General features: G+C 39.5%; 1 protein-coding gene and 1 pseudogene across 6 annotated transcripts in view; one reads left to right on the plus strand and one right to left on the minus strand.

Annotated features, from left to right (window-relative positions):
• Window positions 1–985: 985 nt before the first annotated feature.
• RBM28 (RNA binding motif protein 28) overlaps window positions 986–23,684 on the plus strand; it is a 110,589-nt gene continuing 87,890 nt past the window's right edge. For 5 of the 6 annotated variants that reach the window (XR_005216971.1, XM_037836234.1, XM_037836236.1 and 2 more), the window contains exons 1-15: window positions 986–1,212; window positions 4,813–4,971; window positions 5,304–5,398; window positions 5,846–5,921; window positions 6,316–6,408; window positions 7,190–7,261; window positions 9,263–9,455; window positions 9,624–9,760; window positions 11,361–11,433; window positions 14,209–14,318; window positions 17,507–17,580; window positions 18,262–18,397; window positions 19,399–19,463; window positions 21,121–21,279; window positions 23,530–23,679. Coding sequence is in view for 5 of the 6 variants with exons in the window: in XM_037836234.1 (XP_037692162.1) it covers window positions 1,095–1,212; window positions 4,813–4,971; window positions 5,304–5,398; window positions 5,846–5,921; window positions 6,316–6,408; window positions 7,190–7,261; window positions 9,263–9,455; window positions 9,624–9,760; window positions 11,361–11,433; window positions 14,209–14,318; window positions 17,507–17,580; window positions 18,262–18,397; window positions 19,399–19,463; window positions 21,121–21,279; window positions 23,530–23,679 (1,710 nt within the window). In the remaining variant the exon portion in view is untranslated. The remainder of the gene's footprint in view (window positions 1,213–4,812; window positions 4,972–5,303; window positions 5,399–5,845; window positions 5,922–6,315; window positions 6,409–7,189; window positions 7,262–9,262; window positions 9,456–9,623; window positions 9,761–11,360; window positions 11,434–14,208; window positions 14,319–17,506; window positions 17,581–18,261; window positions 18,398–19,398; window positions 19,464–21,120; window positions 21,280–23,529; window positions 23,680–23,684) is intronic. The other variant, XM_037836237.1, reaches the window with a different exon arrangement.
• LOC119534149 lies at window positions 16,100–16,759 on the minus strand (annotated as a pseudogene).

Here is a 23,684-nt window from a genome sequence, read left to right on the forward strand (position 1 = left end):
CCATCCATCCAAAATGTATTGAAAGTGGATGGGGTTTAAGGAGAAAGGGAAATTTTCACTGTACCTTTTGTAATTTTAAATGTTCTACCTAACAGGTGTTCATGTTATTACTATTTAAAAGTAATTATTTAAAAATGCATTAGGTACTTCTATCAGCTAGGCATTCTACAGGGTGCAGCAGTCTTGCACCCAGGTTGGTTCCTGACTCCACAGGATGGCAAACACTCTCTGTTACAGGATCAGGAGCACCCAGGTTTCCTCCTGGACATTGCGTCCTCTCAGCCTTGGGTCTGTCTGATATATAGACCCAAGGGAAGAGCTCTTGCAGTCCCTGGGAGGACCTGGGTTCTAGGTCTCCATGTATAAGCTGGATGTTATGTTTACTTCGGGTGTGTTAGGATTTGATCTCACAAGAGCGCATGCTGTGATGTATTAGTAAGATTTATTTGATTAATGTCTCCCCAACTAGACTGAATTCTTCATGAGGACAGGGATCAGTTTTAACCCTAGTGCCTGACACATAGGAGGAGCTCAATAAATAGTTATTGAAAGAAAGATTGAGTACGATCTGTGCCTGTGTGTTCTTTAGTGTCTATAATTTGCCTGTGAACTCTTATAGGCCAAGTGTGACATATGTCTCAAATTCTCTGAAAATATGAGAATTGTCCGAATTGTGTATATGTTCGTGTGTGCTGGCTGCATTTTGTGCACGTAATCTGGGAATCTGTGGAGGAAATATTTATTAAACATTCATTTTATGTCAGATCCTGCGTTAGACCCAGAGCAAATACGACTTCTTCTGCCTGCCGTGTTGAATTTCCTGGTGGTTAGATGTTAAGCAGGGTAGGAATTAACGACGCCAAGCTTCACCGCAGGGGCAGGGAGGTGCTGGAACCGCCGAGCCGGGCATTTTTTTCACTCCGGAACGTTTATTCCCCATCTTGCCACATTTTCCTCCGGACCCTTTTGAACAACGAGCACTTCCGGCATCTCTCAGCAACTTGGCGTGGTCCCGGGGCTGAGCACGGCTTGTTGGCTAGCTTGTGCTGGCTGGGTTCGCTTGCAGTCTCGTGCGCCTGGGGTCTCCCCGCCAAATGGCGGGTCTAACCCTGTTTGTGGGCCGCCTCCCGCCCTCGGCCCGCAGTGAGCAGCTGGAGGAGCTCTTCAGCCAGGTGGGGCCGGTGAAGCAGTGCTTCGTGGTGACTGAGAAAGGTAGGGGGCGGGGGCGGTCGAGGATAGGGCTGGGGTTTCCTGGGAGCGGGATCGGGGCAATGACACCCTCTCAAACTTCTGGGAGACCTTTAATTCTTTACCAGCCCCGAGGAGAAGGGACTAGGAATTGAGCGTCTTTTCCAACGGACTCTGCTTTATATGGGTCCATGGGAGTCGGTTTATGAAAGTCAAAGCATTACCTTACATTTCTGTTGTGCTTTCCGGTTATTATGCGCGTTCCCATATAAGAGCTTAGTAACTGACTTTTAACAAAGCGTCAGTAAGTCTCACTGAGAATCAACTGATTGCCAGGCAGGGTGCTGAGTTCTATGTGGGTTATCACACTTATTTTTATCAACAATCTTGTTGGGTGAGTATTCTTAATCCTGTTTTACAGATGAGAAAACTGAGGCTTAGGGACGTTTAATTTAAATTAAATTCTTACAGCTAGTAGGTAGTGAACCCAGAATTTGATCTCCAGACCCAGAGCTCTTAACCCAGTATGTTATTCATTCATCCTTTTGTTTATTCAGCAAGTACTTACTCAATGCCTACTACATGCCAGGCACTGTTCTGGGTCTTGGGGATGTAGCAGTGAACAAAACAAAACCAGAAATCCATGCTGTTATGTCTTCAAGTTGGGGGAAACAGCTAATAAGCAAATAAGCAAAATATATAGTGATAATTGCTAAGGAAAAAAATAAGTCAGTGAAGAGAGAGTCTATGTGGGGGTGGGGTAGGGAGGGGAGTTGGACCTGATAGATGGGGAGCCAGAGAAGGCCTGACTGAGGTGAAAGAGCAATCCAAGTGGAGGAAAGAGTAAGTGCAGGTATTGAAAGAAGAGCAAAGAGGGTAACTGGAGTGGAGTGAGTGAAGGGAAGAGAATTAGGAGATGGTATCAGAGAGGAAACAGTACCAGATCACGTTGGACGTTATAGGCCACTGCAAGAACTTTGGCTTTTACTCTGAGATAGCAAACCACTGGAGGGTTTGAGTACGGAGTGATGTGATTTGACTTACATTTTGAAAGATTCTCTTTGGCTCCTGTGTTGAGAATAGACTGCTGGAGAATAGGACAGAAGTAGGGAGTCCAGTTAGGCTTTTGCAGTAATTCAGATGAGAGACCATTGTGGCTTGGACCAGAATGGGAGCAGTGGAGGGGGTAAAAACTGTTTGGAACATGGATCTTTTTGAAGGTAGAGGTGAGGTGATTTGCTGATGGATTACACGTGGGCTATGAAAGAAAAAGAGGCATTAAGTTTGACTCCCAAGGTTTTTGGCTTGAGATGCTGGAAAGATTTATTGATTTGTAGAATACTGCTGTCTTCTTCACGTTCTGTTTGTTTCTCATTATATCACTATAGGAATGGGTGGCATATATTAGAGGGCAGGAAAATAGGAAGGGTTTTAATTGTAGACGACTTCCCTCCTTTTACCTAGACTGTCAAGGGGCACCCAAGATGGGTACCCTGATGTTATCCAGAAGATACTCGCAGCTCCCTTCCAAGTCACTAGGGTGTCTCTGGAGTTGGCCGCCTCTCTGCCTTTCAGCAGAACTGGTGGGAACCGTCATTTCTTACTATCTCCCCATAAACCCCCTAGGTATCTGAGTGTGTGAGTAGGCAGGCTAACAGTGTGGTAACAATCACCCCATCTTTTAGCTTTTATTTTGTTAGTAACAGAGTTATAGTTAAGATTGTCAACATGGTTCTGATTGCTATACAATGGCACTTGCCTGGTTCTTTGTCATTTTAAGTATTTATACATGAATGAGAGAATGGGAATGCTGTAAAGCAATGTTTTTAAAACTGCAGATCAGTATTCAGTAGTTGATCCTGAGTGGGTTATGACTGGAATTTTTTTTTTTTAATGAAATAGAATTAAATAGAGGAGTACAGCCATATATGGTAAAGGATAAGTGTTCATAAAACTTTTATTTCCTTTTTGTGTAAACAATATATGTGTGTACCAGGTTCCAAAATAAATTACATTCCTTACTGTGGTTGTGGTAAAAGCAAACAAACAAACAAAAACTGAGAAACACGCTGTGTGGTGCTAGGTGGTTGTATTCTAGGGAAGAACAGGCCATTGAATGGGAATTCTGCTTTGGAGCCTCAGAATATAGACTGCAACTTTACAAAATTGTGTATATGGTCTAAATCCTTAACAAAATTCCTTATTCCCTTTTTTTTTTTTAATGCACTTTCTTATCCAGACAGCTGAGATGTATTGAAAAGAGTGCTACATTTAGTGGGATAAGAGGGAGAGCCTGTGGGGGTGAGTTCTTACTCAGTAGTGTGTGACTCGGACATGTTATTTAGCCTCTCTTTAAGATGGGAATAATTTTATAAGGTTGTTATGAGGATTCAAGTAATGTATGCGAGGGTGCCTTGGGCAGACGTAAAATGCATGAAATTTATTGAAGTATGTGCTTTTATTTGGGTGCTTAAAAGGAGTTAAGCTGCTTTGTTTTTGGTTGTGCTGATCAGGAAGGGCCCTGATTTTACTTGTTTTTATCTTCTGAAAGGTGAGTGGCAGGAAGGAGTCCCAAAAGAAAAAAAAAAGCACTCTGCTTATCAAAGTAAGCTTTCCTGGTGCCAAGTATCAACTTTTATCAGTTTATGTGGATCAGTGTCGTGTGTTAAAGGGCTTGTACCCTGAAGCATATTTGAGTGTAGTTGAAAAAGAAGCAGAACATGTGAGCTCTGTTTCTGTTTCTTTTTTAGGTAGTAGACAGACTACTTGTTCTGTCCTTTTACTTTTTGATGCAGTTATTCAAAATTTTACTGCACAAAAATGTTAAGTCATAAAAGCATATTAAGAAAGGGCAAAAATGCGTTAGTTGGTATAATTTATAACTGTAAATCTGCTTAGCTCTCATATCCTTTTCAACAGACATTATATTTGGGAGGTTCATGTGGCACGAATATGGAGCCAATAATTGGGAATTAATTCAGTTACTTTGTGTGCCGTTGACCAAATTACTTTCCTCTATCTCAAGTTACTCAATTGGAAAGAAGGGATGATAATGTTCGCTTCACCTACTTTGGTATATTCTTAAGATGAAATTTACAGCTGCTTTGGTTTAATTTGATATTATTAAGGGGTTAGTGATGAGGGTAATATTCTTTTCAGGTTCCTGAAGCAGGATTTATTGTTTGAGGTTCTTTTGTCAGGGCCTCAGGAAATCGTTGCTGATCTATTCTGAGAAAGGCTGCTTTATCATATTCTAATTTATGATACTACCATACGTTTCTTTCTTACTTTCTCTAGTGATATTTGCCTTATGTGCTGTTGCGTTCTTCTTTAGGGTCCTAATGTGTATCATAGATCTTGCATATACTTAAGATTATCAGGAAAGGGAGCTAACAGAGAAGATGCCAGATTATAAGAGGTAGGAAGCTTAATACTTCTGAGCAAAGTGGAAAGGAGCTACTGATGCCAACCTTGTTTCTTTCCTTTCTGAGAATTCTGGCAAACTGAAAGTAGTTTGGCCTAGTAGTATATCTGCAAGTTTAGGCTTAGAGAGTTTATTCGTTTAGGGCTCCTGGCTTAAAATTACCTCTTCTTTTCCTCACTTCCTGCCCTTCACTGTTCTAGGGAGTAAGACATGTCGAGGCTTTGGCTATGTCACGTTTTCTATGGTGGAAGATGTTCAGAGGGCCCTCAAGGAGATTACTACCTTTGAAGGTTGCAAGATCAATGTGACTGTTGCCAAGAGAAAACTGAGGAACAAATCGAAGGAAAAGGGGAAAAATGGTGAGTTTTTGGTAACTGAAGGGAGTTTTCCCTCAAGGTGAGGAGGAGCACTATGATAATGAAAGAGAGAGGCATAGAATGCTATAGGGGTAGCTTCTAGAGTTTAAAGCTTCCTGAGTTTCTTTTTGATGTCCAAAATCATCCAGTGTATTTTGTTACTCATTTTAGTCCTTTATTTCTTAGTCTGGAAAATCTGTTGTTCCAGGGTGTTGCCATGCTTAACCTCATGGTAAATGCTTTTGTAGCTAGAAGATTTTTTCCTGTGTTGCTCTGGGCCCAGATGTGGGCGGTTTTGGAGCAGACTTCTTATTTCATTATCTTTTACTTTTTAGAAAATTCAGCGTCCCCAGAGAAGGAGCTGGAGCCTAAAAGAGTCAAAATGGCAGATAAGAAAGCCAGATTAATTATTCGGAACCTGAGCTTTAAGGTAAGAGACAGAAGAAAACTAAGAATGCATGTTGTGAATGCTGTTGGAGTTAAGGCATGCTCATTGGTGGAACTCCTCACTGGGATGATATAATTGGGCTTCATTCCTTCTGGAAATGAACCTTAACCCTGTTGAATTCAGAAGATGGACCTGTATATAGTAGGACTTATTAAGGATGCTAAGTGTAAGTAAAGATGCATTCCTTTAGGGAAACTATTACCAAGAAAGGGAGAGGTAGAAAAGCTCTCTGGCTTCTGTCCTTTTGTCTCTTAGATACAAAGTAAGATATCTTTTATCCAGAAATACTTAGTGTCCTAGTCTCAAAAGTAAAAAAAGGAGTAAAAATATTCATGTTCTTTTTCATAATGAACCACTTTAATAGTTGATGTTTCGAGTTTGTTTTATGTACTTATATCTCTCTTTTCCTTTCCTCACTTTTGGCCTCAGTGTTCAGAAAATGACCTGAAGACAATATTTGCTCAATTTGGAGCTGTCGTGGAAGTAAACATCCCCAGGAAGCCAGGTACTATCCAATCTTCATTTGGTAGGAATTAAGATTATTTACTATGTCTTTTTCCATATTATCTGTGATCTAAGCACCATATGAAATAGAAATACACATCACAGTCTTAGGTTATACAATGTATATAAAATATCTGGTATAGTCCTTGATAAGTAACAAAAACTCAAGTAATAATGACTGTTCCCCGATGTTATTTTTATTTCACTCAAAACTAGTTAAGAAGACTAGCTGCAGCTGGAGAAAATGCATTGCTCTCCCCAGGCCCAAGGAAGACGTGATCTGTTGCTTTGGGGATGCCTGAGTTGCCATGGTTTCCTTCTAAGTCTTCTAAGTCTTTGTGGTCTGTTAGCTCCCCACCTGCTGACTCTTAACTTCTTTTTATGTCTGCACACAGATGGAAAGATGCGTGGCTTTGCTTTTGTGCAGTTCAAGAACCTCCTAGAAGCAGGAAAAGCTCTCAAAGGCATGAACATGAAAGAGATAAAAGGTAAGTTTTCTGTACCTATACCGTTGAACCAGATGTTTCTGATGTTTAGGTGAATTAGCATAGTAACCCACTTTCTACATTTTTAAAAGCTAAATATTCGCATTGTTGAGAGTCTCACTGCTAATATAGAAGCTGTTATGGTGAAATATTCCCAGTGCTTGATTTTAGGATTAAATTCAAAAGAACTCATGCCAGGATTCTCTTTCCTTTTTTTTACTGTTGAGTGTTCGTTTAAATCCCTATGAAAATGTCCTTAAAACAATCACTTATAGATGCAAATTGGTGTCTAGGGGATGTGGGATTTGTGGGTTCCTCATTCTTGATTATGATCACTATTTAGCATCCTAGGGCTATTAAATTGACTGTGAGGCTACACTAGATATTGATTTATCAGATATTGTGCTTTAAAAAGGAATTGTCTTAGAGTCTTCCTAACTCCTGAGTAGGGTGCAGCATATTCCAGAATACCTGTTTTGCTTCTTACTGGTCTAACGGAAAACTTGCTAGTCTAACTGGAAGCACTGAATTAATTCTTTATTTTTCACTCAGTTGTGATGGTTGTGTAGAAAGGCAAAATTTTTGTTTGTTGATAAAGAGGTTAAGGGTTAAAAGTAGTAGGCAGCAGCTGGGAGCTTTATCTAAGGACTGACATTCTCTGAATTGGCAGTTTCTATGTCTCCACTGGTTCCGTCACTGTATTTGGTGAATAGGAAGTCATTTACAGGAGATAGGGATATTGAAAGGAGGAAAGCCTTTCTGATGCCACTTTTCTATCTGACAGGGCGGACAGTAGCTGTGGATTGGGCCGTGGCGAAGGATAAATATAAAGACACACAGTCTGCCTCTGCCTCAGGTGAGATGTGGTGGAGTTGAGTGAGAGGGGTTGTTTGTCCTGGGGTGAGTGTGTGGAGAGTGTGGAAACAACTTTTGTGCCTGTGGTTAAAAGTATCGGGGGTAAACAAAATGTGGTATATCCACACAATGGAATATTACTCAGCCTTAAAAGGGAGAGAAGCACTGATACGTGCTACAATATGGATGGACTTTGAAATGTTTATGTTGAGTGAAATAAGCCAGGCGCAAAAGGATAAATATTATATAATTCCACTTATAAGAAATATCTATAATAAGAAAATTTATAGAGACAGAAAGCAGGGTAGTGGTTACCAGGGACTGGAGTTTGGGGACTATGGGGGAGTTATTGCTTAATGGATTTAGAATTTCTGTTTGATATCATGAAAAAGTCTTGGTAATGAATGGTGGTGATGGTAGCACAACATTGTGAATGTAATTAATACTACTGAAGTGTACTTTTAAAAATGGTTAAAATGGGAAATTTCATGTTTTACATAAATATATATAAATATATATATATAAATATATATAAATATATATAAATATTTATATTTATATATATATATATATATGTTACCACAATTTAAAAAATAAAACCACTGTAAAGGAAACTGCTTGTCAAGTGAGGATATTGAACTGGAGATATCGAAAGTACAAGATTAACCAAAGGAATGAGACTCAGGCGTAAGAAAAACTGAATTCCAGTTGGCTGATAAATGAGCTCAGAGCTGTTTGTCAATTCATATGGTGCCATCTGGTGGTCTGGTCCCAAAACAAAGAATCTTTTGAGTCTAAGCCAACTGCTAGAAGGTAGGTGTGAGTGAGGAGTGGGGTCTGGATTCATTGTTCCCTGTACTTGCTGTCCTTTCACAGTTTTTCCTAATAGGGAGTGATGGAACATTAAGCATAGGTAAACTTAAAACTTGAGTTTTGTTTAGAAAACAATTGGCTTTTTTTAAAAATTAAATTCAGTTTTATTGAGATGTTATATTTGCATACCATACAGTCATCCATGATGTACAATCATCTGTTCACAGTGCCATCATATAGTTATGCATTTATCACCTCAATCTATTTTTGAACATTTTCTTTACACCAAAAGAATCAGAATAAGAATAAAAAATAAAAGTAAAAAAGAACACCCAAATCACCCCCCCATCCCACCCTATTTTTCATTTAGTTATTGTCCCCATTTTTCTACTCATCCATCCATACACTGGATAAAGGGAGTGTGATCCACAAGGTTTTCACAATCACACTGTCATCCCTTGTAAGCCACATTTTTATACAATAGTCTTCAAGAGTCAAGGCTACTGGGTTGCAGTTTGATAGTTTCAGGTATTTACTTCTAGCTACTCCAATACATTAAAACCTAAAAAGTGTTATCTATATAGTGCGTAAGAATGTCCACCCAGAGTGACCTTTCAACTCCATTTGAAATCTCTCAGCCACTGAAGCTTTATTTCATTTCATTTCGCTTCCCCCTTTTGGTTAAAAAGATGTTCTCAATTCCATGCTACCGGGTCCAGGAGTCATATCCTGCGTTGCCAGGGAGTTTTACACCCTTGGGAGACAGGTCCCACATAGTGGGGAGAACAATTGGCTTTTAAGTCACCAGGATCTCAAAGAACAGAACTCACTGAGGTCAAAGTTCAGAGCTGGGCTCCAGAGTGAGCTTTGGGTTCACCATGGTATGTAAGTGGTAGGCTCTTTGGGGTGGCTCAGTTGCTACCTCTCTCATTCTGAACTCGATTAACTTTTAGGCTTCTGATGAATGGGACAAATTCCAAAGGAATCTGAGTGAAGGAGGTTTGTTTTGTTTTTGTTTGTTCTTTTGCTTTTTTTTCCCCCCATACTTTTTCCTATTACATACAGTAAGAAAAACATGAGATTTTTCAAAACCAAAGGACCTAGGAACTTGGGGTATTAGTTACGCATGTTAAAAAACCCTATTTTGAATACTGAATGAACTCCTAACTTTCTTTACCTCCCTCTTTAGGTAAGATGAAGAGCCTAGAACCTAATCATCAGGAATCAGGTAAAGAGACTCACAGGGAGGAAGAGGATATAGAAGAGGAAGAGGATGATGATGATGATGATATTGAGGTTGATGGTGATGTTGATAGTGAAGATGAAGAGGAGGAAGAGGATAAAGAATCAAAGGTGACCAAGTCTGTGAAAATTCAGAAGAGGTAAGCAGCTCAGCCTGTTCCTGACATAACAGAGAAAGATTTAGCACTGTCTCTGAGAGGAAAAATTGTCTTTTCCCTGTTCCCATCATTGCAGAATTGACATATATAATGAAGTCAAATAGCCCCTCTGTCCCCTCAGACCCTTAGTTCTGAACTGTGCTATTCCAGAACAGTCAAGAGAGTGGCAGCTGCAGAAAGCAGTGAAGAAGATCATTCTGATGAGGACAGTGACCTGGAGGAGAATATTGATGGTGGAGAGGAACTGGCTCAGAGTGATACAGATATTGAAGAGCAAGAGGACGAAGGTTTGCTTGGGGTCTTTGTGAATGCCTCTCAATGTGTTACTGAGACATGAGCATCGGTTCAGTTCAGGCCTCTTTTACTTCTCTCTCTTTTTTAAATTTTTTTTTTGAAATTTCCACAACTTACTCTGTATCCTCCAAGCAACAACTCCCCTTTCCCCCATCCCTCTATCCCCAGGCAACTTCTGACCTACTTTCCATCTCTATGAATTTGCTGTTTCTAGTTATTTCATATAGTATTTGTCCTGCATGCTTTGCTCATTTCACCCAGGCTTCTTTTTAAATAGGACCCTAAGGACCTAATGTTTATGTTTAAAAGCTGAAAGTAAAACCTTTATATTTCTTTCTTCAAAAGTTTATTTTTTTACATGAGTTTGGAGTGATGTTTGAGGGTTAAGAGTCTTTCTTAGGAAATTTAAAACCTAGATTAAATGCTGAGGCACTACCTCTCTCTCTTGATTCTCTAAGTTGAATGGCTAACTGGTTAAACAGGATATTGCATCTTAAACCCAGCTGAAATTTAAACAATTCTTTTGAGTTGGGATATGGATAAAGGACCTCATGGGGCATTTTGTAAAACTGTATTCAATCCCTACCTTTATTAAGAAAGTTAAGGGTAGATGCAACTCATTTATTCAGGAAGGCAGGTCGTTACAAAATGAGGAACAACAAGTTATTGGTCCTTTTGTTTGCCTGGTTGGAGATTTTTTATTCAACCATCAAGGTTACTCCCTTCGGCCTCCATTTCTGTAAGTGTGGCATATTGGTTTGACTATTTGAGGAAATAAACTGTGGGGAGAGAATGGTACAAACCATGAATTGAGGAAGCTTTTACAGCGAAAGTTCTATGAGACCCTGCGTTCTACAACCCAGATTCATTTGTCTTTTAACCATTCTTTCTCTTGAAAAAATAATAGAACCAATAGGAGAGAAAATGAATGAAAAATACAGTACAGAAGAGTATAATATAGAAAGTAGAAGTTCCTCAATAATCCCCCAAAGTTACCACTGTTAACAGTTTCTTGTGTATCTTTCCAGAAATTTCCCATATGTATATAAGTATATATGTTTAAGCTTTGCTTATGCCCAGATCCTCAAACCCTTAGGAACCCTCCCCAGAGATATCAATATTTTATGTTTCTAAATATCTAAAGATATTGAATACATTTGTAAGCAAAAACACACACATATATATGCACATACACAATATAGTATATGTATGTGTGTTAAATGTGTGTGTATTTCTTCTCCTCAAAGGACCTATATGTTTTAAATAATATTTCAAAAAATTGTAGCCTCTCACAGTAGTGTAGGGGAATGTCTTTTTTCCACACCCTCGCCCATTGGATTTCATCAATATTTTTAGTTTCTGTGAATCTATTGGTAAAAAATAGTATATTATTTCTTGTGCTGTTTTTCTTTAATTCTTATATGAAAAGACTTTGAGTGTCTTATATATATTTAGTTGCATATCCTTTGTCCATTTTTTAATTGGATTATTTTGTTTTCTTAATTTATGCAAGATCTTTATATATTAACAAGTTAGCCCTTTGTCCTATGGCTTGCACTATTTTTTTTCCAGTTTATTTTCCTTTTACTATAGATGCACGAGTCTCAAAGAAAAAGAAGAGGAAATTACCCTCTGATGTAAATGAAGGGAAAACTGTTTTTATCAGGTATGCCTGTCCACCTCAAGAAAACTGATGTTCATGTTCAGGTTTCATTTCTTTCTTTTTTTTCCACCAGTCTTGTGATCTAGGCCAGAAAGTTAGTTGCCTCTAATACCATTAACACATGTGGTCCCAGGAACATTCCAAACATTGAGAAATGTAGGAGATTCAGAACTGTAACACAGAAGAGAAATAGCAGTCTTTTGATAACTTGTCCTCATTTAGACTTCATAGTTTGTAACTGGGATGGCATTATTCAGAACAAATTGATCCTTCAACTGTTTTAAACATCTTGCTTTTGGCCTGAGTTTTAAGGATAGGTCTGGGAAGGGGCAGTGTCACTTGTCCCAAACCGTTTCTCTCTGCATGTCTAACTTACCATATCTTCTAAATTATTGTTCGGAATACAGTAGGCCAGCCCGTCTGTTACCAGGAAAGCCGGAAGTGGGGGGTGTGGATGGAGATGGGTTTTATTTCACATTGCCATAGTTGTTTTAGTCCTACTGACTACAATAGATTGGCAGTTTCATAAGTTTGGGGTATCTTCAGTGTACCTCAAGCATGCCTTCCCTTCATTTTCTTAAGTACCAATGTACTAGGGCCATTTGGGTCTTATTTTCAAGGTTTGTAATCTTGTACAATTTTGGACGATTGTTTTTATTTTGCAGGTAAGTTATGTTCATCATAGAAAATGTAGAAAATAAATGAGCAAAAAGACAAAAAAAATTACCTTTTATCACTACTTAGCGAACACCCATGCACATACCCATATCATAAATATTTAAAAGATGAATTTAGACTATACATGCTGTGCTTAGCCTGTTTTCCCACTTCACAGCATATCTTTCCATAATTTTGTTTTTATCACTTTTTGGAACTGCCATAGAAATAATTTTGTATTTATAGAGGATTCTGTCTAACAGTAAGAAGCATCCTACTCAGAAGCCTGTGACCTCAATATCAAGAGTACCATTCTTTAAACATCTTTTAATTAATAACGAACTTTTGGGAAAAAATGGAATGGAAGAGAGAAAACTGTGCACTTGATGAAGCAAATTAGAAGAAATAATGTGGCTAGGATATGTTTTATTGCAGAAAACCTTTTTTATCTGGCGAACTCTGAGAGAGAATCATTTATGGGGTTGTTAATTGAGTGAAAGACAAGTTAACGTTATAGATGTTATTAGGGACTGTTTTTCTATTCCCAGAAGGATGTATATAGCTGGGGAAATGATGAATTTTTACATTGTGTTGCAATCAAGGAGAACAAAATCTTCCAAAATTTTTTGATCCCATTGAAAGAAAGAAGCTTTCTTTTTCTTTCTTCCTTCCTTCCCTCCTCCCTTCCCTTGCCTCCCCTTTCTCCTTCCCCCTTCCCCTCCCCTCCCCTTCCCTCTCCCCTTCCCCCTTCCCCTCCCCTCCCCTTCCCTCTCCCCTTCCCCCTTCCCCTCCCCTTCCCTCTCCCCTTCCCCCTTCCCCTCCCCTCCCCTCTCCCCTTCCCCCTTCCCCTCCCCTTCCCTCTCCCCTTCCCCCTTCCCCTCCCCTCCCCTTCCCTCTCCCCTTCCCCCTTCCCCTCCCCTCCCCTTCCCTCTCCCCTTCCCCCTTCCCCTCCCCTCCCCTTCCCTCTCCCCTTCCCCCTTCCCCTCCCCTCCCCTTCCCTCTCCCCTTCCCCCTTCCCCTCCCCTTCCCTCTCCCCTTCCCCCTTCCCCTCCCCTTCCCTCTCCCCTTCCCCCTTCCCCTCCCCTTCCCTCTCCCCTTCCCCCTTCCCCTCCCCTTCCCTCTCCCCTTCCCCCTTCCCCTCCCCTTCCCTCTCCCCTTCCCCTTCCCCTCCCCTTCCCTCTCCCCTTCCCCCTTCCCCTCCCCTTCCCCCTCCCCTGCCCTCTCCCCTTCCCCCTTCCCCCTTCCCCTCCCCTGCCCTCTCCCCTTCCCCCTTCCCCCTTCCCCTCCCCTCTCCCCTTCCCCCTTCCTGTCCCTTTCTTTCTTTTTTGCATTTAGGTAATAAATGTAACCATGTTTGCTTTTGAGTTTATATTTTAAAGGCTTTTTTGCCTTTTGTGAAATTTCAAATGAAATCTGGATTTCATGGCAACACAGAGGAGAAAATGGCTAGTCTTGAGAGAGAGAGAGAAGCATGTTTGTACTTTTCTCACTTCCCTGTTGAGTCTAATTTTGGCCAGTTAGTGTTATTTGGATGAACACTGAGGTGGCTTAAAGAATCAAAGGAGTAATCAAAGAGGAAACCTCAAAAGGGATGAGAATCTGGGCTTCGGTAGGGGGCTGTGGATCTTTTCTCTGGGGTCACCATCTTTTTTTTTTTTTTTTTAAGGTATAACATGTTCTGTTAAGTGCAATAATCTATGTGTACAGCTTAGTGAAATTTTTTCCTGCATATATGTATCCATGTAACTAGCTCACAGATCAGTGTAATAGAACACGTTCCTTAACCCAGAAATTTTCCTTGGGTGGAACACTGCTGTTTTTAAGGGAATCTTTATTCACAACTTCTGATCTTTGTATATGTTGGTTTAAATTTCAAATTCTTGGGAGAGAGAGAATCTGATTGACATAGGATGGTCAGTTAATTGTGGCCTAGGCCAGAGTCATATAGCAGAGACCTGGCCTCTGGGGTCCCCCCATGTATTGGTACTATTCCTAAACAACGGAGAGTGGTCGCCAGCAAGGAAACCACCGCAGCTGATGTCTTAACTCATCTTGTACCAAAACACAGGATCTTATTTTTGTAATTGACCTTTCTTGTGATCTTCTGGTTGTCTTCCATAGAAACCTGTCCTTTGACTCAGAGGAAGAAGAACTTGGGGAGCTCCTCCAGCAATTTGGAGATCTCAAATATGTTCTCATTGTCCTGCATCCAGACACAGAGCACTCTAAAGGTATTTGCTGTCTGCTGGTCAGGCCCTAAAAGGGTTTGGATCACTGCCATTGGCATTGACAGAGTTATATGCGTGTAATGTGTGCTGTTCTGAGGGGCTCCACAGTCCATCCAGCCCAGATTTCTTTGTTTCATAGAATCACCAAGGACATTTTGAGGTTGTCTCCCATGATGTCAAACTCAGCCTCTGTAATGGTGCTGCCAGCTATAATTTTGTCTATGCTTTTTAGCCCTTGCTTCTTTACTTTAGAGTAATGAATTCCATTTGTTGTTCTCCTTTGAATTTCAAATGGGATAGCATTTCACGGAATTAATCATTCCCTGTTGTTTATGATTACTGGGATCTTTTTCAGCTGCTTTTGTTAGAGATGGAAGCTGACAGAGGAATTAAGTTGCAGTGGCAACAGTCAGAAGGAAAACTGTATGTAGCAGGAGTGCTTCCTTAGATGTCTTTTTTTTTTCCCCTAAAACTGTTTCTTTTGAGTTTTAAGATTTGACCACTCCTCATTTTAGTATACTGTTGTTAGGTAAGCATCTTTCAAACCGATATCATAATCAGATCATAAGCTGATTTCATCAACTGCAGCTGTTCTCCTAAAGCAGTGAGTTGTAAATTTTTCTGGTTCTTGATTCCTTTGAGATCCAGCAAAAGCTATGAACCCTTTCCCCAGAAAAATGCAACTTCTGAGATTTTGTGGGCTCTCTAGAGCCTATCCATGGATGAAGAACCTCCATTTTAAAGTGTCTTATTCTCCAGATTGATGACACCTGATCATTTTGATTTTTACTCTGCTGAAAAGGATGTAAATGAGGCAGTGTATGATGGGAAGAGCACTGAACTGCTTCCTGGAGACTGGGGATCTAATCCCAACTATGCCACAGACCAGCTGGGTGATTCTCAGAAAATCATTTAATCGTGCTTTAGTATCTTATCTGTAAAATGAGTTAATTTCTCAACTAGAGTAATCGCTAAAGTTCTTTCAGCTCTCATATTCAATTATGCTTCTTGGACCTTCTCCATTTCCATTATGTTTTTCTGAAAATGAGCAATTAGAACTACATACAGTGTTCCAAATGGCTTTACTTTAATGATACTCAGCATCTTTTCTCCTTTTTTGAGTTCAGTAGTATATTGGGTTGATATTTTTCAGGATGTGGTCTAAAATTGACTTGCTAGATCTCTTTCTTTGCTGGTTAATGCTAACTCTCAGTTAATAATCTTAATCACATTTTTCTGACACTTTCTGCCTACTCACATAGCTTTGTGCTCCTCCTACAGTTTATCCCTGTCAGGATGCCATTTCATTACCTAGAAGAGCTAAATGTCATCTGCAGACTTTAAGGGAAATTTAAAGACTGAACCCAGTACTGACCCTGCGAATTCTAATGATAAAATTCTCACCCATTCAGAGAGAAGTACCCAATTTCCTCATATTAGATGAATAGTCTACATGTTAGAAACATTTTTTCCCCATTTCCTTCTTTATTATTTGTTTCTTTCTATTGAGTGTCTGTTAATCCTAGGTAATATCACCCACCCTAGGGGTGCAGGGGTATAGAAACAGCCAAGGAACATGGTCCTTATTCCTGAGGTGTTCAGTCTGTTTGGGAGGATGTCACCTGACCAGTGCTATAATAGAGGTATGAGCCTTCTGCTCAAGTGAGACATAAGTGGGAGCATTTGGCTCTGCCTGGAGGAGTCAAGGAAGACCTCACTAGGTGGGGAACCTTGGGTTGGTCTATCATGTGTCCTTTCAGTTTGTCTGCCACCATTCATTTTTTTTTTTTTAACAGTTGACTTTTATTGCATTTTTAAAATCACAAATAAGTCTGGCATCTTGTTTCCATTGCTGCACAACTCTTAGATCTTATTCATCAGCCTGCTGAACTGTTCCTTTTTCAGAGACATAGATACCATCTGAAAATTTTCTTATATCCTTGTTTTTAACTGTTGCTGATTGCTGAATCAAAGCAGCTGAATTTGATACAAGTTCAATGTCATTTCCTTCAAGAATTAACTTATTTTTCTGGGCTTGAGATACTGAACAGGCAACACCTGGCCTCATCCGAACCCTGTGGATATTTTTCACCAAGAAATTTCGGATTTCAACCAGAAACCCACTCTCCTGAATAACAACGTTGATGGGGAAATGAGCATACACAGACCTCATCTTGTAACGGAAGCCCAGTGTAACACCCTGGATCATGTTCTGTACATGGCTATAGATAGTGCGAACTGTAGCCAGCTCTTTTCTATTTCCCCACCATTTGTCAACCTGAAGCCTCTTCTTTTTCTTCCCAAGTAGACTGAGTTCGGCATTGATATGATTGAAGTCCCTCCGCAGGGTTCCTTGGGGGCCCTTCACAATAACTGCCTCCCTTCAGCGTGATGTTGACATTTTCTGGAATGTCGACAGTCTGGTTGCTGAGAATGGTCTTCATTCCCGCAGTAGTTGTGGCCTGCCACCATTCATTCCTACAGTGGGTAGAAGAGTGATGTCCCGGTAGCTCTAGAAAATAGGATGTTGTTTTCATATATGAGAGATTATTTCAAGTTACAGTGATAATAACTAATACAAGGTATAAAACTTGTATTTCTTTTTTGGAGTCTATTATAAGGTAGTTTTTTTCCTTTGCTTAAAAATGCTGCATTATCTCTATAGCAGTGTAATTAGGATGGGTTGGTTGGCCCCGCATCTAACCAGCAAAAGTTGTGCCTTATGGAGAATCTAGAGCATGAGCCAAGAATTGAGCTCATGGCTCTCTTATTTGTTGCTATATTCACATGATAGAGGCCAGGGACTTTCACCCAGAGAGGCAGAGCTACCTTTAACTGGTGCCTCCCAGGTGACTGTGATGACAGTGAGATCTGTGATTAATTTCTGGCGTAAGTGGTTCCTGCCTCATTTTTTAGTCCCCTAATAAGCTGTTGTTGAAGTGATGCTGAATTAAATGTTAGGCTGGAATTCCTCTATCCTTTCCTGTGGATAGTTCTTGTTAAAAAGAAAGATAAGACTAAAATTTGTTTTTGAACCTTGAGTGCCTACCATAGTGCCAGTCACAGAGTACTTAAAAAAAAGGATCCTATGCCTTCTACTTTGTGTCACGCTGCCACCATTTATAGTATTGTTTTTGGCTTTCTGATGGACCATGGGATTTGAGGTCTTATTTATTTTGTCTCTTGTGCAGGTTGTGCATTTGCCCAGTTTATGACTCAAGAAGCAGCTCAGAAATGCCTTGCAGCTGCTTCTCCGGACACTGAGGTAAGGAAAACATTTCCTTTAAACCATAACTTAGGTGATAGTGACTCCTAGAGGCAACATCTGTTGTTTACACAAATTTTTTTTTTATTATATTATTATAAAGCTAACACTTCTTAAGCATTTAATATGTGTTAGGCACTGAGCTAAATGCTTTACATGCATTACCTTATTTCATCCTTACGTCAGCCTTATGAGGTAGATACAATTATTATCCCTGTTTTAGATAAGGAAACAGGTGTAATAAAAGTATCTAACATTTATGGTGTAATATTTTTGTGGGTGATAGAGGATATTTTATTCTGTAATAAAATAAAATTGGGAAAATTAATTATCTTGTATTGATATTATCTCTTAAATTCTCTTGAGTAGCATTAACACTGTGACATTTCATTACCTTTCTTCAGAATTATTAATTTTGCCTGTTCAAACTGTCCCAGTTTGGGCCAACTTTGGAATTAATCAGTTCCTATAAAATAGATTATTTACTGATAACTACCTTATTTACATATACAGCCTTTTGCACAGCTATACTCAGTATTGTAGCCAGCTGGGCTAAAACATTCTGGAGGTTGGGTTCCATGGCATAATTAGAGTTTGCTGAATTTTCCTTGGTGTTCCTTGTCAGGTGCTTAGTTTTTACTTGTTATGTATTTTAAGAGATAGTGTTGCAATCTGTTATAGGGTGGTGGGCTTAAACTGGATGGCCGGCAGCTAAAGGTTGACTTGGCAGTGACCCGTGATGAAGCTGCAAAGCTTCGGACGAAGAAGGTGAAGAAGCCTACTGGAACCCGGAACCTCTATTTGGCCAGAGAAGGCTGTGAGTAGTGGAAGGGAGAAGAGTACCAAGCTCCTTAATAGCTGTCCCTATGCCATGTCAGTAATCCAGCAATAGTATGTTTTGGGACATGTTTCAAATTAGAAACCCAGATATCGTCTTTATATCTTTTATATATATGTTGTAAGTATATTCTACTTCAGCAGATGCAGCCTTCTGTTAGGAAACCTTTTGCCCATTTTGTGGATTAACTAGTCCCATTCTCTTTTTTGCTTACTTGCCTTTAGACCTTATCATTAGAGGAGTGTCAGGACAAAGAGGAAAAACTCAAATTACCTTTACTTCTTGTCATCATTTCTAATAAGAGGTATTCTGAAGGAGCTGAAAATTATGACTAAAAGTACTTTTTCAGATTACTCATGGCTTTAAAATGTATATCCAGCCTTTTAATGTCAGAAAGATGATCAGAAATTAGCTTTAAGTATTTAAAAAATGCTAACACTAATTCTCACAGAGTTTATTGGCCCACCTTCTGCACAGCTGCAGAGCCTGAGCTAGGAATTAGTCCATTAGCCTTTGATACTAGGCCTGTATATGACGATCTGGTGGTTTTCTAGCCTGGCTTATCTCACAGCTCAGTAATGGTCCCTGCCCCGAAGTACCTGAGGAGCAGCTAAGTTCCAAGGGCAGGTTATAGGTGGTGCACTTGTTCTTCAAATGCCTAAAAGGTATGTACTTATTTTCAGAACTTCCTCTAGGCCTTTTAGTCTTACTCTGGGTATGTACCTGAATCTTCTTTGAGTGGAGGGAAGGAGAACAAGCATAAAATCACAAAATATTCAGTTTTAGTCCTTGAGAGCAGCTCTGAACCCAGATCTTAGCCCTGTAGCCTATTTCTGGACCTAACCAAATGCCACTTTGTCCTGGCCAGCACAGTCCTCTGGGCCCTGTACAAAGAGTTTGCATCATTCAAATCACATTCCTCTTGTTGCTCAGTGAAAATTCCCTTGGTGGTATCTTGGCCTTTTTCCCTCTTTCTGCAGTGATTCGTGCTGGGACGAAGGCTGCAGAGGGTGTGAGTGCTGCTGATATGGCCAAAAGAGAACGGGTGAGTAGATTGGGCACCAGCCTTCAGTATCTGCATGGTGTATTATAAATCAGTCAAAACTAAGTATAAAATGCTAGGTAATGCTAAAGGCTATGGAATACTAGGGAGCCAAGTGTAAGTCACAGACCCTACTCCTAGTATTTGTAGAGAGAAAAGAAGCATACAGGTGAAATAGCAAATAATCCAACATTATACATAATATTGTATCGGCATTATATGCTATTGTAAAAACCATGACTTGTTCTTTATTTTTCTAATGCTCAGCAGTACATGTTTGCTGAACAGTATGCTGCTAGATCATGCAGAAGAGAGTTAGAGACTAGGATTGTGTATAACCAGGTGTCAGTATAAATGCAGAATAACATAAGAAAGAAAAATCAGTGTAGGCTGGAGTTATTAGGAAAGAAAGTAGATTTGGGCCTTTGAAAGTAGCTAAGATATGTCAGTTGGTTGAGTGGGTAGGGTGGTATCTACAGATAACAGAATCATCTAGGAAAACTCCTTATTGGAATTTTCACTGCTAACTGGTAACATTAAGTTCCTTTGCTGTTCAGTAATGTTAGCTCCCAGTAATTTTTATTTTTGCCCATGTAGCTTACCTTCAAAAAGCTATGCCAGCCTGCAGTGGTAAAGATGGATAACCATTAATAGAATTATCTTGGAACTTTAAAGTGCAAAAGATATGAACAGAGATGAGAATATAAAGACAGCAAGAGATAGTGTCTTTTTTCCGTTTACACAGGTTCTAGATTAGTGCTCTCAAATTTTCTCTTGAAAATAATTTTGCTAGCAAAAAGTTCATCAGAACTTATATATGTGTTGTATTTTCATAGCAGGTACAGATTTTCCTGTTGAAGTTAGGCATGATAGCCTCTTCAGATTTTCCTTTAATGTTCATTTCCAGAGAATTTATTTTGTGATTTTTTGGTACATTTAGCTTATAAGAAGTAGGAGAAATAAGACTTGTTAGAAGAAAAAATTTTAATTTAAAACTTTTTTCTACTAACCTAACTTTTAAAAACAAATTAGGAGACGAATGTCATCCTCTCATTTCAGAGGCAAGTTGCCTCAGCACTGGTGTTTTGTGGCATCATAGTTAAAGAACAAAATATGTTTCCGTATTCATGGATACTCCTTTGCCTCATGGTGGCAGAGTTGAGACAGGACAATATTTTATCAAATATTCTTTAAATAAATTCCATTTCCTTTTGGAACAAGTAGATAATTGGCTTGAGTTGGTGGGTAGATAAGAACAGGGCATAGATGTTAGCCATACTATTTATTATTTGCTCTGGGTCGGGTTTTGAGGTAGAGATTTTATGTAAATTCAGTTTAAGCCTCATATCGGTGCTGTGAGATTGGTATTTTGTATTTATGTGTTTAGTATTTTTGTATTATAAAAAAATTGAGGCTTTAAAAATTCCATTTAACTTCTCCAATTAGGGCTGGATTTCTAATTCAAGCCTGACTCCAGAGTCCAAGATCTTATGACCTCCCTGCTATCTTGCTCCTTGAATCTTTCTTCCCTTTGCTGGGCATTATAAGACTGCAGGGTGGGTGATTTTCCTCCTTCTCCAGTATGTGTAGTGTTTGGAGAATTATGAACCTTCCTTTTTAAAGGGTGGGTTGTACTACTGATGGTTTGTTGTTCTTTCAGTTTGAGCTACTGAAGCATCAGAAACTCAAGGATCAGAATATCTTTGTCTCTCGAACCAGGCTCTGCCTGCACAATCTTCCAAAGACTGTGGATGACAGACAGCTCAGAAAACTGCTGCTGAATGCCACTAGAGGGGAGAAAGGTGTGCACATCAAGGAGGTGAGAGTTGGCTCTGCCCACTCTTTTGTCCTCATCCTGAGTCGGAGTGAGCATTTATTTCAGCCTGTGATGCCAGCTGTAGTGCTGTCATATTGCCTATAAGTTTTCTTTTGGACATACTGTCAGTATGAAAGGCTGAGTTTGGCAATTTTTGTGTGTGTGTGTTTTTTTTTTCCTAAGAGCTGCCTTTCACATCTGACCAAATTGAATCAGAATGTTAGGAACTGTCTGCTCTTAGTGAATTAATTTAGCAAGCATTTATTGAATGCCTGCTGTGTGCTCGGTATTAGACGAGGTGCTGTAATGTTAATTTTCTTGCAGAGAAAATAATCTGTGTGCTTTGCTCTTTTGAAGAGCATTTTACTACCAATTAGGCTCTTCTCCTATAGAAAGACTCATCAGTGCTCCGTGGTGAGCACAGGGAGTCCACAGGTCTTCAGCAGTTGTATTAGGAAAACACTGGATTCACTCCAGGACTTGGATAGGAATTGTGTGGGTACAAAACCCTCTCCTTGGCCCCCTGGCACCCTTTGCTTATCTCTGTTGTCATTCTTAACATTACACTGTCCTGTAATAGTCAGTCATTTTTCCCAACCAGACTGAACTCTTTGAGGGCAGTTATTGTCTTGGTGTTCCCAATCCTTAGCATAGTACCTGGCACATAGTAATCTCTCAATCAGTATTAATTGAAAAAGTGGCATAGCCAATATTGAGGGGTCAGCTTTGCTGCTCCTCTTCATCACCATAAACTTTTTCTAGTCCCCGAAAGCCTCTTCAAAATACATGATTTTGGTCTTTGGGGAATTATATGAGAGAAAGTGAATATATCAGTACATATTGGACACCACTCTTAGTAAAACTGCTCACAGTGTTACTGGCTTAGGGTCAGTTCCGTATTTCTCACATTGACATCTACAAGTACTTACTAAGTGCACATTTAAAACCTGTCGTAAGTTAGGGAAATGTATGTGTATTTTACAATATTTGCATTACATTGAATTTTCTCTACTTCATTTTTGTAAGTTCAGTGTCTTACCAAGTTAGTAAGCTCCTTGAGGACAGGAATCTCATTTTATATATCTCTTGATTCCCCTCCAGTGTGTGACACAGTTCTGGGCACAGAATAGATACTTGACATCCAAGTGTCCCCAGTACTTAGGCTTCTCCATTACATGGGAATTACAGCTTCTAGGAGTAATAGTATGTAAATGATACTAAAAATATCCTACCATGACTCAGTGCCCCAAGATGTCTATTATATCAGGCTTAAGGATTTAGGGGAGAAAATCACTCCAAGAGAATCTGAACAGCAAACAGAAAGAGCTGAAATCTTTCCCTGTATTTCTAGACTGTGTATTGTACAGGCTCTTCCCTGTGCCTGAAATGTCTTCTTATCTAAAGCCATAAGGCCGTCTTCCTTCCCTTCTTCAACAGTTTCCTCTCTGAAGGATTTCTTCAGTGATGAGATTTATGGACAGTACTCTATAAATTAGTTATACAACCTAAAGTACCATATGTCTCTCATCGTGTATGTATTGTAAAAAGTTAGCTATTATCAAACTACAACCCAGAACCCATGAATCTTGAAGACAATTGTATAAAAATGTAGCTTATGAGGGGTGACAATGGGATTGGGAAAGCCATAAGGACCACACTCCCCTGTGTCTAGTTTATGGATGGATGAATATAAAAATAGGGGAAGGAAACAAACAAACAAACAAACAGACAAAGGCACCCAGTGTTCTTTTTTACTTTAATTGGTCTTTTTCACTTTATTATTCTTGTTATTTTTGTGTGTGTGGTAATGAAGATGTCAGGGATTGATTTTGGTGATGAATGTACAACTATGTAATGGTACTGTGAACAATCGAATGTACAATTTGTTTTGTATGACTGCGTGGTATGTGAATATATCTCAATAAAATGAATATTAAAAAAATAGAAAAAAAAAGTTAGCTATTGTAATTTTTTTTAGGAAATGTATTTTACTTGTATGCCTGTTTGTAGGTCTGTGTTGATATCTAATTTAGAATGTAAACTATTAGAAAGCAAGAAAATGTTGACTTAATTTGTTTTCTGCTCTCTGTAAGTATATTCTAATAAGATGAGCACACTAAAGTGTTATTCCAGTACAGTTCTGATGGTGATGCAGATGAAGATTCTGTTCCTTATTGAATCTGTTAAAGCAGTTCATGACAGGGAAGTCTTCTCATTCTGTCATTACTGACGTTTTTCTTGTTCTCCTCATAGTGTAGGGTGATGCGAGATCTTAAAGGAGTTCATGGGAAAGTTAAGGGGCAGTCCCTGAGCTATGCCTTTGTAGATTTCCAGGAGCACGAGCACGCTTTGACAGCCCTACGCCACATCAACAACAATCCAGAAATCTTTGGGCCTCAGAAGGTGAG

Source organism: Choloepus didactylus, chromosome 5 (genome assembly GCF_015220235.1).
Source record: "Choloepus didactylus isolate mChoDid1 chromosome 5, mChoDid1.pri, whole genome shotgun sequence".
NCBI lineage: Eukaryota > Metazoa > Chordata > Mammalia > Pilosa > Megalonychidae > Choloepus > Choloepus didactylus.